General features: G+C 41.6%; 1 protein-coding gene across 1 annotated transcript in view; it reads right to left on the bottom strand.

The window, feature by feature from the left end:
- Positions 1-15489, bottom strand: part of LOC115468631 (cytidine and dCMP deaminase domain-containing protein 1-like) — a 51673-nt gene that overhangs the window by 12103 nt on the left and 24081 nt on the right. The window contains exons 4-7 of the mRNA XM_030200474.1: positions 13210-13788; positions 11853-11902; positions 3104-3279; positions 1486-1675 (exon numbers count right to left, since the gene is read on the bottom strand). Of these exons, the coding sequence (XP_030056334.1) occupies positions 1486-1675; positions 3104-3279; positions 11853-11902; positions 13210-13788 (995 nt within the window). The remainder of the gene's footprint in view (positions 1-1485; positions 1676-3103; positions 3280-11852; positions 11903-13209; positions 13789-15489) is intronic.

Below are 15489 nucleotides of genomic sequence, written 5' to 3' on the forward strand. Positions count from 1 at the left end.
ATAGTTTTTACTATTTTGCCCAGCACTGAAGTCAGGCTTACTGTTCTGTAATTTCCCAAATCACCTCTGAAACCCTTTTAAAAAATTGGCCACCCTCTAATCTTCGGATGATTTTAATGACAGGTTACAGATTAACAGCAGATCAGCAATTTCATGTTTGAGTTTTTTTCAGTACCCTGGGATGCATACCAACTGGTCCTGGTGATTTACTACTCTTTAAATTTGTCAATTTGGCTCAATACATCTTCCAGGGTCAGTTCCTCCACATCATCACTCTTGAAAACCATTTCTGGTACAGGTAGGATCTTTACATTTTCTTTAGTAAAGACCGAAGCAAATAATTCATTCAGTCTCTCCACTAAGGTCTTGTCCTCACTGAGTGCCCCTTTTGCTCCTTGAAGATCTAACAGTCCCACAGATTCCCTCAAAGGTTTTCTGCCTCTGATGTACCTGAAAAAGTTATTACTATGAGTTTCTGCAAGTTTCTTTGAGCAGGCGTTTGATGAGTAGCTCAGTGGGCTCACCAGTACTGTACTATTTTTCTTTCTTTTTTTTTTTTTTTACTTATTTACTCTATAGTATACTGGTTTGATAATTTTTGAATTGCAGTATACCAAGATTGGAATAAACATAAAAGCATGCCCACGGGTTAAACGGGGCTGAGTAACAAATAATTTAATTCCATATTATACCATCTGTAGTGCATTATCTTAATCTCTCCTATATCCCCCCCTTCATTCCCCCATCAATACCCATTCAGAAACCAAAAGCTTGAAAGGGGTTTTTGTTTTTATAACTCCCCAGTATCTCTCCACATTCCCCCTCCTCCCATCCCTACCCTCTCAATCCCCTCACCCCATTCCCTCCCTAACTCTCCTGTTTTAATGGAGTTCTTCGCTATACCGCCTCTTGCCCTTGGCAGCAGAGCTGTTTATAATACTTTTAAAATAAGTTTGGTTTTTTTTTACATTTGTACCCCGCGCTTTCCCACTCATGGTAGGCTCAATGCAGCTTACATGGGGCAATGGAGGGTTAAGTGACTTGCCCAGAGTCACAAGGAGCTGCCTGTGCCGGGAATTGAACTCAGTTCCTCAGGACCAAAGTCCACCACCCTAACCACTAGGCCACTCCTCCACTCCTTATAGAACAAATTCTAATATGCATATGATCTACTGTGTCAGTGTTTCCCAGTTCAATCCTAGAGGCACACCTAACTGATCTGGTGTTTAGAATATCCACAATGAATACGCATGAGATTTGCATGCATTGGTTCTCCACAGAAAACAATTATACCCTATAAAACAGTCTGGTTAGGTGCATCTACAGGACAGAACTGATAACAGTGATTTAGAATGTCATGGCTGGTAGGGCACATAAGGTAAAACTTGACTAGACACAAGCTTCAGGTATTGTGCATTTCTTCTGCAATGATTGTACCTCAAAAGTGAAAATCTACTTGTGTAACACATAGGGTATGGTACTTACTGTATATTTGCTGACATTCCTAAGCTCAGCAAACTTCATGTAAGAAATGTCTGCCTTTATTTTTCCAATGTCCATATCTCCGGCATAGATCTGTTTTATGCCAGCGCCCTTTATTAATGGCACACATTCATCGCAAGGGCATTTTGTCACAAAAATCATACTTCTCTCTTCTGGGTTTATCTCCTGGCACCTAAAATAATGAATCAAAGTTATTAATTTCTTTGAATATCTTTCACATCATCTTACTAAATGTAGAATAGATATGCATAACATAATTTGTACGATTGTTCATCTATACTATAAAATGCAGAAAGAAAAGAATGCACAGTGTTACCCTAATAATGAAGTATAAAAAGTATACATATAAAGTAACTGCTTCTTAGCAGAAGCATTACAGCAATTTACTTTAAAATATTATATAAAGTAATAATAAAAGTTAGGCACAATTCCAGGTTATGTTGTCCCAATTCCTGATTAAGTGGGTCAGTTGACTGGGTGGAGTCAAGATTAACAAAAAATATCAACCTCCTCAAGTGCTTCCTAGCTATTGTTCCCCTGCATATTTGAGACAAGTACCATACAACAAATAAGGTGATTTTACCTGGGTAGCTGAACATTGCCCTTGACATTTGTGGATAAAAGTACTCGTGTGCTGAAAAGGGTAGATCAATGCACAGGAGCAGGGTGTGGTTTAAGACACAGTCTTTGTTCCTGTTTCAAAGCAATTGCAAAGTCTGTACTTAGTAATATACCTGTGGCATGGCATGGTCAACCTTGCATTTTCAGTAGGAAACTATATTAAGATCTTCCCTTTTGAAAAATGCTTGCAGGCCCCATGCAGGGTATAACAAAGTGTTGAGGGGGTGCTAAGGCAATTCTACAACTCCTCTAGCCCTGTGGCAGTAGCAAACGACATCAAGGGGCTGACGTACGCAGGAACACCTTTATATGGCATCTTTTCCAGGCAGTGGGGTTGTCATTTTTATTTCATAAGGGAGGGGTGGCAGCGACTCTTCATCAACTTCTGGTTGCTGGCAAGCATGTACTGAACTGGTCCACTCAGCTGACAGCCTTGAACAGTGCTGAGAGTGGGTCCACAACAGTTGCATTCACATGATTTGAGGTATAGAATTCATAAATCCTACATTGGGGCACACAGAATGGATGAAATGGCGCTTACAAAACCAGTCTAGCACACTGCCCGGCTTAACAACGGTAGGCAGCACAGGTCTCAGCTCAACTCAGTTACCCACTGTCATATGTAGCCTTCCTATTTCCACTATAGACTTGTTCATTGACTATGACCATGTATTTGGGATAAGGAAGAGCCAGCAGTGTAGCTGACAATATTAGTGCTTAGGTTGGTTCCTTGCTGTCCTTTATTTGCTTTGGTTTTCTGGCATTGGGGTAAAGGAGCCTAGTGATAAAAGATTCTGAAATCTGTCCTAGAAGATTAGAAAAGGAGTCACTAAATATCTGAAAGAAACACCCTTGCTTCCCTTCTCTAAATCTTTTCACCTTCCTCCCAATAAAAAACAAATAGGCACACACACACACACACACACACACACACACACACACACACAAGTGACACAACAGAAAATAACCACTCCCTCACCTGAATGTCAAGGCATTCTGCTCAGCATGTATAATGTATCTGAATTTTCGGATCTCTCTGTCATTTTGTTTGTCATCCATGTGTGGAAAATCAGCATACTCCGAACCTACAGGAAAGGCATTATAACCACATCCTATGAAGTACATAGCTCCCGTCCCATCACAGTTAGCTGGACTCTGAAAAACATGATTCAAGAAGAATAGTTAATGGTAAGTCAGATCTGTATAGCCATCTGAACTAGTTCAGCTAAATCAAGACTCAGTTGGACTGGGTATTTTGATATTTGAGGGAGAGCACAGAAAATCTTGTGTCAGAAATGTGTTGGAATGCCTGTAAAATATATTCCTTGATAATTTATTTTCCTTAGACATTCTTTCCATACCTATATTTCTTTCTCCAGTCCCAAAAAACCATCATAGTAACATAATAAATGGCAGCAGACCTGCACGGTCCATCCAGGGCGGCCAAAGTTGTACCCGCTACTCCGTGCAGGTTAAACACTGGAATCACAAACAGGGCAGTCAGAAATTCGCTACCATGCCAACCACATACAGGCAGTTATAGATGATGCAATTTTGGAGCATAATACCATGCAAGTCAACAGTCTTAAGAGTGGTTTTAATGTGGCTGCAGGATAGTCACATTAATTATAAATATATGATTAATCCAACAATATTGTTAATAACATTTTGCTCACCAATTTCAATCTTAAGATATCTTTCCCTCCTCCACTGAGTTCACACTGATAGCATACGATATGAATGCGATATAAAATACAAAAATGTGATCCTGGTCTATGTCATTTTTGGGACACAGACTTTTGACCATTCCTTCCTGTGTGTCTAGTTTCCAACCATAATAAGAAAGCAACCCATGATCAACTCATCCTCAGTTGCCAGACTGGAATGAAATGGCAAAAGGTCTTGGTAGTAGACTGAGGCCTTGTGTTCTCTGCTGAGTAAAGTAACACCAGGGTCCAGTTGGCAAGCTCCCTTAAAAGTCTTCTATAATCAATTAACTTTGTATCACAATCCTAGATGATTACTCCAAATGGCTGTATTGAAAAATCAACATTTCTAATCATTACAAAACAATGCAAGTTTCTTTAAAGCTGCAGTTCTGCCAAAAAAGTGTTTTATAAAAGTCATTTGAACATGAGCGAAGTTATTAAGAGTCCCTACTTTTTCATATCGGTATTACATTCTTGAGGAAGTCTGTAATAGATTCCACACAATGATCTACAGGATATTACACGGAGAAGCCCCCACCTACATGAATTACCTTATTGACCTCCCATCCAGGAACAGTTTGACGTCTTCCCGTACTTACCTCAATCTACACCTCCCCAACTGCAAAGGTATTAAGTACAAATCCTTCCACGCATCCAATTTTTCTTTTTTAGGCAGCCAGCTTTGGAATGCTTTACCAAGATCTATCCGTACCATTAACGGCCTTCTGCCCTTCAGAAAAGTACTGAAGACCCATCTCTTCAAGGTAGCCTACCCTAACGATCCAACCTAACCAAAACTTGCCCAGACGATTCTTATTGACAATAGTTATATTCTGACCATGTTCCCCATTATCCATTCCTTTTCATCTTTCTACGCCTACCTCCCAATGCTCATTTCCTTCTGCACCCAATTCCTCCTATGTTTAACTTACTTTCCGTCAGCTCCATTAGTTTTGCGTTTAACGCAAACTGTATATTCTTCTTACGACTTTGTAATTATTTAGATTGTTACTATGTAAGCCGCATTGAGCCTGCCAAGTGTGGGAAAGCGCGGGGTACAAATGTAATAAATAATAATAATAATAGATTAAAAGCTCATTCTACTTAGCTACTCTTACCACTAATGAATGTAAGTGAACTAGAGTGCTGCTGTGCAGATCCTTACCAGACCCCAGGCCACCAATGCATTAACACACAGAGGGAGGCCAGCTCTCAATAGGCTGGCATAGCATGCAGGCTCCTCTACTGAATTTTCAGAGCCTGATTGGCCACTGCTGTTTCGTCGTGTTTTATATTTTCTGCAACTTCTATCAGATTGTAACCTTTTTTTTCCCTAATTTAATATGAATGAATGTAATCCATTTTGATGGTCTTACCCTAAGGAGACAATCAAATAAACTGTTTACCCATGGAAAAGGACCCACTGGAAATTAACTTGCTCCCCCCCCCCCGCCCGCAAATGACGGTAAAAGTACCTATGGTGGTCACAATGCAGGTATTTTCACACATGATCGAAAAAGGGATAGATTGGGAGCAGGGTTGGCATTAAAGGGGATGCAAACAGGGCAACTGCCATGGGCCCCATGCCACAGGGGGCCCCAAGCCTGCCTGACGTTGAAGGCACAGCCTGCAAGAGGGTTCTGGGAGCCCCCCTCAAATTTTGTCCCTGGGCCACAGCATGACTAACAGTGGCACTGGTCAGAGGAGAGAGAGTACAAGTGACAATTTCAGTTTGACAGCCATATGTGTAATTTCAGTGGGTGTATAGGGTTCTGTCTCAAAATAGGTGCAAATGACTATAAAAGGGTGCCCCATTCCTGTGGCTGCTGCATTTTCAAAGGGAAAATCTGCACTGGGCTTCCCTCTGAAAATTAACTTAGAAACATAGAAAAATGTAGGCATATATAGAACATATGGCCCATCCAGTCTAACCCATCCATACCATCTATTCTCCACATCACTTCCTTAGAGATCCTATGTACTTGTCCTAAGCTTTCTTGAACTTGGGACAAGTACATAGGCAGATGGTATACCAAGTCACACGCAATCAAGCCCCTTCTCCAACTTACACACTTGAGGGGCCCGATCTTGCACATTGGTGTCCTCCCCCACCACCCGCAATCCGGTACCTCTTCTCTTCTTTTAAAAAGTGTTTTCTGCCACAATCTGCATAGTGCCAGCACTCTTAGTAAGGTGATGCATATTGGAAAGAATAATCCGAATCATAGTCATCTGATGCTAGGATCTACCTTGAGGGTCAGCAACCAAGAAAAAGATCTAGGTGTTGTAGTAGATAATACGCTGAAATCTTCTGCTCAGTGTACGGCGGTGGCCAAAAAAGCAAACAGGATACTAGGAATTATTAGGAAAGGGATGGTGAATAAGATCAAAAATACTATAATGCCACTGTATCGCTCCATGGTGCAACCGCACTTCGAGTACTGCGTTCAGTTCTGGTCACCGTATTTAAAAAAAAAGATATAGCGGAATTAGAAAAGGTTCAAAGAAGAGCGACCAAAATGATAAAGGGGACAGAACTCCTCTCGTATGAGGAAAGGCTAAAGAAGTTAGAGCTCTCCAGCTTCGAAAAGAGACAGATGAGGGGAAATATGATTGAGGTCTACAAAATCCTGAGTGGTGTAGAATGAGTAGAAGTAAATCGATGCTTTATTCATTCCAAAAGTACAAAGACTAGAAAGAAATTACACAGAAATACTTTTAAAACTAATAGGAGGAAATATTTTTTCACTCAACGAATAGTTAAGCTCTGGAGCTCTTTGCCAGAGGATGTGTAATCAATAGAAATAGAATAAAATAAAACATAGAAAAGAAAATAAGATACCTTTTTTATTGGACTAACTTAATACATTTTTTGATTACCTTTCAAAGGTAGCCCTTCTTCGTCAGATCAGAAATAAGCAAATTTTGATAAGTAACAGCATATATAAGTGAAACATCAAAGTATTTCAGTGACAGTCTGTAGGTATGAGGGAGGGGTGGGCTAGGTGAGAAACAGAGAGGGCTGAGAGGACGAGGGACAGGGAGATCTGCATGGTGATCAGAGAATGACAAAGCAGTTAAATGTCATGGTTTATAATGGGCTAGAAAACCCAGATCTTTGTTAAGTCCTGTCTGGTGGGTGTCAAAATATTTAATCATTTTGACTTCAAAGGTCTTATGTTCCTGTATTGTTTTAAAGCATCCTTTCAGTATTCGAAAAGCTAATCAAAAAATGTATTAAGTTAGTCCAATATTAGCAATTAACGTGCGCTTAAAATGTTAGTGCACCTACAGCACGGCTTAGTAAACAAGGCACAATGTTTGATAAATAGCTATGGGACCATACAAGTAGGAAGATGTTTTCTTTACAAAACACAGCAGAGTCATAATAAAAAGTACACAACTTTCAATTTAAAAAAGTGTTAAAATATATAAAGCAGTTTTTTAAAGATAAATGTTTATTAGGTTTCTATTCAAGTAAAAAACACATTTACAAAACAAAATATGCCAGCACAAAAGAGTGAAAATAAAGCAGTATGACCAAAATAAGAACCAATAAGAGTCTAGTTAAATTTTTTAAAAATTAGATAAGTTTTGCTGCCATAAATTGGGTTACTTTCTTGATTATTGAGCAGTATTATAGATAAATCCAGTATTATAAAAGCTGTGGTTTCATTTTCCCTTCTCTGCTGTCCCTTTAAATATGCCAATGGCCATTGAAGCTTAAGCCTTTGAGGTTAACATCTGGAAAGCTGCCGTAAAAGCTTGAACAAAACTAGGAGTTTCACAGTTACTAGAAATGAACAAAACAGTCTGTACTATATGGCATGCCAAGTACCATTATTCCCACTCAGATTCATGAAGGGAGAAGCGTTAAGAGACATCCCTGCTTATAATCGAATGAGAAAAACGCCCAAGTTCCGACCTAAATCGGGAGATGGACGTTTATCTCACAAAAACGAATAAAGCGGTATAATCGAAAGCCGAGTTTTGGACATTTTCAACTGCAATCCGTCGCGGATGCGGACAAAGTTGATGGGGGCGTGTCAGAGGTGTGGCGAAGGCGGAACTGGGGCGTGGTTATCTGCCGAACAGAGATGGGCGCATTTCACCGATAATGGGAAAAAAGTATGCGTTTTTAGCTAGAATTTAGGACACTTTTCCTGGACCCTGTTTTTTCACGAATAAGGCCCCAAAAAGTGCCCTAAATGACCAGATGACCACTGGAGGGAATCGGGGATGACCTCCCCTGACTCCCCCAGTGGTCACTAACCCCCTCCCACCACAAAAAATGAAGTTTCTCAACTTTTTATTTTCACCCTCAAATGTCATACCCAGCTCCCTGACAGCAGTAGGCAGGTCACTGGAGGAGTTGTTAGGGGGTGCAGTGGACTTTAGGCAGGTGGACCCAGGCCCATCCCCCCTACCTGTTACAATTGTGCTGCTTAATGCTTATTAGTCGTCCAACCCCCCCAAACCCACTGTATCCACATGTAGGTGCCCCCCTTCACCTCTTAGGGCTATAGTAATGGTGTAGACTTGTGGGCAGTGGGTTTTGAGGGGGATTTGGGGGGCTCAACACACAAGGGAAGGGTGCTATGCACCTGGGAGCTCTTTTACCTTTTTTTTTTGTTTTTGTAAAAGTGCCCCCTAGGGTGCCCGGTTGGTGTCCTGGCATGTGAGGGGGACCAGTGCACTACGAATCCTGGCCCCTCCCACGAACAAATGCCTTGGATTTATTCGTTTTTGAGCTGGGCGCTTTCATTTTCCATTATCGCTGAAAAACAAAAACACCCAGCTCACACATTGTTGAATAAAACATGGGCGTCTATTTTTTCCCAAAATACGGTTCGGTCCGCCCCTTCACGGACCCGTTCTTGGAGATAAACGCCCATGGAGATAGGCGTTTTCGTTCAATTATGCCCCTCATCGTGACCTTGTACCTGCTGGCACCCACTGTTTGATTAGCAGACAGCCAGCAGAGCCCAGTGATTGTAATGTGGCTGCTGTTAAGAATACTACATATGCACATGCACCAGGCAAGTCTGGAAAGTGAGAATAAAAAGAGCCTGTGCACTGCTGTACAATTTGCAAATGTAATTAAGGTTGGAGCACCCCGGGGCGGAAGGGTGGGACTTTTACTTTTACTGTTACTACTACTACTACTTATCATTTCTATAGCGCTACCGGACGTACACAGCGCTTCACACTTGAACATGGAGAGACAGTCCCTGCTCGATACAGCTTACAATCTGATTATGACAGACAGACAGGACAAGTAAGGGATAAGGGTTAGGACAGACAGGACATATCAGGGATAGGGGACAGTTGAAGGGTTAGGTTTAGGAGTTAAAAGCAGCATCGAGGAGGTGGGCTTTTAGCTTAGATTTGAAGATGGCCAGAGATGAGGCTTGGCGTACCGGCTCAGGAAGTTTAATCTAGGCATACGGTGCAGCAAGATAGAAGGAACGGAGTCTGGAGTTAGCGGTGGAGGAGAAGGGTGCAGATAAGAGAAATTTGCCCAGTGAACGGAGTTCCCGGGGAGGAATGTAGGGAGAGATGAGAGTGGAGAGGTACTGAGGAGCTGCAGAGTGAATGCACTTATAGGTCAATAAGAGGAGTTTGAACTGAATGCGGAAACGGATAGGGAGCCAATGAAGTGACTTGAGGAGAGGGCTAATATGAGCATAACCACACTGGCGGAATATTAGTCGTGCAGCAGAATTTTGAACAGATTGAAGAGGAGAGAGATGGCTCAGTGGGAGACCTGTGAGAAGCAAGTTGCAGTAGTCTAAGCGGGAGGTGATAAGAGTGTGGATGAGGGTTCTGGTTTTTGAGAAGAGGGAGGTTTAGTGGGGAGGGAGTGGGTGAATGGAATGTCACTGTTATTGTTAATTGGCTGCGTGCTTCTGATGTTGTCTGTATAGCAGTTAGTACTGTGCAAGATTGGGTTTTGTTAAAACTAATAAAGATTCAAACACGAAAATATCAGTTTAAGATAAACACAAAATGTACTTGCTAGAAAAATATTAGGGCCTTGTTTTTAAAGTGCATAAATGTTAATTTAGGTGTTTTATTTTGCTGCTAATTAGGGGATCCTTAAAGGGTATGAAAAAATAAAATCGGTGTTTATTGGTGTTTTTGCAGCACATGTACTATTGATGGGTACCTTTTCCAGCTAAATCAAATACATACAAGCTGCACAGCTGTGCAGCATTCAACAAGGTACAAAAACAATCGGGGAATAGGGAAAGTGGTGTTTGTGCTCCCAGGTCTGAAGGAACCTGCATGTTTCTGTAAATATAGGCAGCCTCAATGGCCACCTTCAGTGTACAATGGAAGCTTTTGATGCCACTTGGCCCTTTCGTGGGTCAAGGAAAAGGACAAACAAATGATCAGAGACAAAAGGGATTTGTCTCCTGCAAATACCTAATCAGGACTCTGCAGACACCCAACGTATGGAGTCTTCTGGCTTGTGTAACCGCCCAGAAGAAATGGCAGACAAACCTCCTGATTCACATGGAAGGGAGAGATGGCCTTCGGGAGAAAAGAGGGGACTGAGTGAATGGACACCAAGTCCTCTGAGAAGGTGAGATATGGATCCTGATAGGAGAGAGCCTGAAGCTTCAACCCACTCCTGGCTGAAGCAAGTGATGCTGGCCTCAAGAGCTCAAAGGAGGTTCCTATAAGCACAATGAGTATCAGATTCAAGTCCTAAGTTGGACTTCTGCATGGCCCCTTTAGGATCACCAATATAGAGGCAAAAGTGTTAAGTTCATTGCAGAGATATCAAGCAAAACACGTTTCTTTTTTTTTCCACAAATCAGCAAGAATAGACTTACATCCTTCTGCCATTGCAGGACAATAAGTACCAGTGGATGTCACTGGAAGGAACCAATTTCTCTACCTACATCTGCTGGTAGGAAGGGAATACCACCTCCTTGTGCAGACTCGTATAGTTGGATGCTAAGGAAGTATGTATTTGTGATTAGGGTACAATCACTTATACCAGCCACAGAGCTAGTACAAATGATCGCACCTAAGTGCTGGAGAGAGGCACATATCTTATGGTATTCCATAAGATATGTGCATAAGCGTGTGCTCCAACCATACTCCACCTGGACTCTGCCAACATGTATGCAACCTGTGAAATGAACACTACAGACTATACTCACACACGTACAGAATAGCATACAGATGGAATAGCATATATGCACGTGTGTGCACATATATGGTATGTATAATCTAAACATTTACATGCATAGTACATGCATAAATGTTACAGCCTGTTTTATAGAATTGCTCCCTTACTGGCTGGCTGGTTTCCAGAGGGACCTGTGACTGTTTCTCCAATGGCTGAGCTAGCTGGCAGAAGGAAAGAGAGGCCTATAATTTAAACCATAAAGGTTTTGCACCTAACATGCGTAATATACAAAAGTTATCCCTTGGAAGTTGCCACACCTCCATGAAAACTGTTCCCAGCACTCTGGAAAACGCAGCCATGCTGTTCATGTAGGGCAACAGTTGCAACTGTATGTTAACAGCGTAGCTGCTAATGTTGAATACAGTTATCTATACCTCTGGAAGAGATGTTAATTGGTAATGTAGCAAGTAATATAAAAGTTAACACACAGTAATAACATCTTCATTAAATGCAAACTGCAATCACTGTCTATGCCACACTGCCTGATTGAAATTTCCATATTAGTTCAGTGCAGCAGTTTAATGTGCTGTTAATGGCGTGTTACTGTTAGACACGTTAAACACTGAACTACTACTTATCATTTCTAAAGCGCTACTAGACGTACGCAGCGCTGTACACTTGAACATAAAGAAATAGTCCCTGCTCAACAGAGCTTACAATCTAATTACATCTAATACTATTCAGTAAATAGGCCCCTTAATATGTTCTAAATTTTTTTCCTTTGGTAAATGTGAATCAAAATCAATATAAAAACCTACACACATTTTGTACATATGACCAATATAGGAACATGAAAATCTTATTTTTATACTTACAGATCTCCCTTCTGCCCAAATTACTGCTCCAACTCCTATTTTGTGATCCTCTGGAACAAAGAAAAAATGATCAATACAAATGAATATTATATTTTAAGTAAGTAAATGTGAGCCTCAACAGCAAGCTTCTTTTCAAAAACATCTCTTGCCCTGCCTTATTAACTTGTCAGTACTTGTGCTCATCCATATTTTCTTCATTAGAGTCTGCTTTCCATTTTCTGAAAGATTTCCTTCTCACTTTTACTGCCTCTTCCACCTCACCATTAAGCCATGCTGGTTGTTGTTTGGCATTCTTCAATCTTTATTTAATAAATGGAATATATTTTTATCTGGGCTTCCAAAATTATTTTTAAAATAATATTCACACCACATGTAAGCTTTTGATCCTGGCAACTGCTCCTTTTAGCTTTTCTTTCTAACTAAATTCCTAATTTTATCATGGTCTCTCCAGAGATGCCAAAGGGGGTCAGCCTCCAGAGCAGGAGATTTAGAGCCTGCCCATAGCTCCACCCCAACCCACCCATAGCTCCCCCAAGCTCCACCCAACCTGCCCATAGCTCCGCCCAGAACCACCCACAGCTCTGCCCCTGCCCAGCCTCCCTTTCCTGCGACAGGAGACACCTTGTAAAACATCATTTCCTGCTGGCGCAAGACCAGTAGAAGCAGATGATAACATTTAATGAAGGCATTTCCTGCTGTCCCCAGAAATGGAGCTGTTCAGCGGGAGATCCCGGCACTCTGGCGAGAGATAACTCACTCAACTTATGCATCCAGCTTCTCCTACATAAGCACCCAACTGTGGAACGCATTACCAAAAGCCATGAAAACAACGTTCGACCACCTAAACTTCCGGAAATCACTAAAAACCAACCTGTTCAAAAAGGCATACCCTATCGACCCAACTTAAATGCCTGAATCCTGCAACACAATGAAACCAAAGCTCGTAATGGACACTACATAACTCTTCCTCTCTACGATCCCCCAATGAGTCTTTTATTGACTACTACTACTACTAATCACTTCTATAGCGCTACAAGGCATACGCAGCGCTGCATATCATACATAAAAAGACAGTCCCTGCTCAAAGAGCTCACAATCTAAGTAGGACAGACAAACAGACAGAACAACTAAGAGGTAAGGGAATTAAAGAGGAAGGGATAAAAGGGTACAGAGTAGTGGTTAGGAGTCAAAAGCAGCGTTAAAGAGGTGGACTTTTAGCCTGGATTTGAAAATGGCCAAGGAATAACGAATGCCACAACGGTACTATGCAAGCCACATTGAGCCTGCAAATAGGTGGGAAAATGTGGGATACAAATGCAACAAATAAATAAATAAAAAATATAATGCAACAACTCACCAGTTCTATAAGTCAGTAATCTGGCTTGTACCATGCAGTGCCTTGCAATGTCCTGGGGCAAGCCTTGATGGGGCATTTCATCAGTCTGTTGTGAATTGCTGCAGTAAAACCCAAAATTTTGGTCTCTGGGTACACTGGATGCCACTGTGCCCAGAAGAAGAATCAGTTCTTTCATGTTCTGCCTCAGATTGCTGAAATACGGATTTTCACAAAGATTTTCCAAACCTATAGTCCTCAGTATTTCTTTATGCAAGTTTTCATTTGAAATTAAAAACAGTGCTTCACATTCCTTGATAGTTTCTTGCCTACATTTAGAAAAGAAGTCTGTGCTACACTCAGGTTGCATGTTCGCAATTTTCTGAATAAAGTCACACTTTAAGGACGTTTCCTCAACAAACTGTATCATGTAACACACCAAGGGTTGAAGCAGTACACATACATGAGCTCGACTATTTGATTTCAATCTTTCTACAGCTTTGGCATCAAGCGTTGCATCTTCATTGCTACAGTAACCAGCTGCTTTCTTCTGCAAGCTTATTTCAGGATCAGCAGGCCAGTAGGAGATTCTGTTGACACCAGCTGCAAAACAGAACGCACACATTGTCAAAAGCTAAGAGGCTGAAATTTTAAAAACCCCTAGGTGTTTAGAACTTCCTAAGTGAAAATGCCCCCCTTCTGAATTCCTAAATTTATCAGGCACCTAAAGAACGAGTGGCAGTTAGATGGATTAAGGGCAGAGAAGATCATTTAGATGTTTAATGCTACAATTCAGTGCTAGGTATATGGCCAAAACTAAGCATGGAGACAGCTAGTCTAAATGTAGACGGTATCTCCATGAACTGAGCTACTGATCAGCCCACAATCTCTCCTTTGTTTCACCACCCAATATAATAAAGATCCTTGGCCACCTCCTGTAACACCACCAAAAATAACCCAGGGGCCCCCCTGCTCCTCCAGAATGTCCACTTACGATTTCGGAGGATCTTCTCTCTTCACGAATGTGCATCATTGCCAACCTGAGCCTAACCATGCCACCTGCTGTCAACATCATTCAGCACAGGTCAGTGGTGCTGGCAGGAGGGAATCACATCCCTCTAGCCATAGAGGACAGACAATGCTCTAGAATCTCCACTTATGATTCTGGAGGAATGGAAGGGCCCAGGATCTACTCTGGGGGTTGGAAAGCCAACTGACAATCTTCACTATATTGAGATTTGGGCAAGAGGGGGCACTCATTTTCAGCCAAGGCTGAACATCCTACAAAAGGAAAATTTGCAGCAGAAAATCTAGGGGTCCCTTTTACAAAGCAGCGGTAAGCCCAAAGCGGGCTTACCACTCGCTAAAAAGGAAGTACCACCGAGCTACTGCAGCAGCCCAGCAGTAGTTCCCACTGTCAGCGCGCCGTCATATCCACAGCTACAAAAATATTTTTATTTTTGTAGCGTTGGTGTATACCTGGCAATAATCAGGCTGTGCCGCGCACTGCCCATTACCGCTGGGTTAGCGCAGAAGCCCTTACTCCCACCTCAATAGGTGGTGGTAAGGGCTCCCTCCCGAAATGGCTGTGAGGCAAGTGCTTCACTTGCCGCACAGCCATTTCCTGAAAAAGGAAATACCCACCTTTTACCCGCTGTGGTAAAAGGGGGCCTCAGCGTACGTCAAATGCATGCACCATCACCACAACAGGCCCCCTTTTGCCGCAGCCTGGTAAAAGGAGCCCCTGGGTGCCTTAAACACAGCTGAAAACTTTCCTTCATCTAGACAGCCAGTTTAGGGTTCTGATGTGGAGGTGCTGCGATTAGTTAAGATAAAATGAACAAACAGCCCCTATTAAGCAAGCTATGCATAATTTCTTTTCCTCTACATATTTCTACAAAGGAAAAGTGGGACTTTAGACTTCTCCAACAAAAATATACTTTTTAGTTTAGCAATATTCTATTCTATTTGGGTTTTTTTTAATTATGATTTAAATTCTTGCCATCATCTTTGTATTGGTTCTTTTTCCCTGCTTTTAGGAACTGTAAACCCTTTAGACGAACTAATGACTTGGCAATTGATGACAATGACGACTAATATATCACCTGCATGAATATATCATGGCTTCTAACTTGAAACTTCTCAACGTTAGTGATCATGGATATTGAAGTTGTACATGTAAAGGTTATTTTGTGTTATCTTACTTTGGTTTATAGTACATTTAAAAAAAGAAAAAAAAAGAACTTGAAACTTCAACAGTTTTGGGCAAGCACGTGGAGATTGGTTATAATCCATTCGACTGCT

This window comes from Microcaecilia unicolor, chromosome 4 (genome assembly GCF_901765095.1).
Source record: "Microcaecilia unicolor chromosome 4, aMicUni1.1, whole genome shotgun sequence".
Taxonomy (NCBI): Eukaryota; Metazoa; Chordata; class Amphibia; order Gymnophiona; family Siphonopidae; genus Microcaecilia; species Microcaecilia unicolor.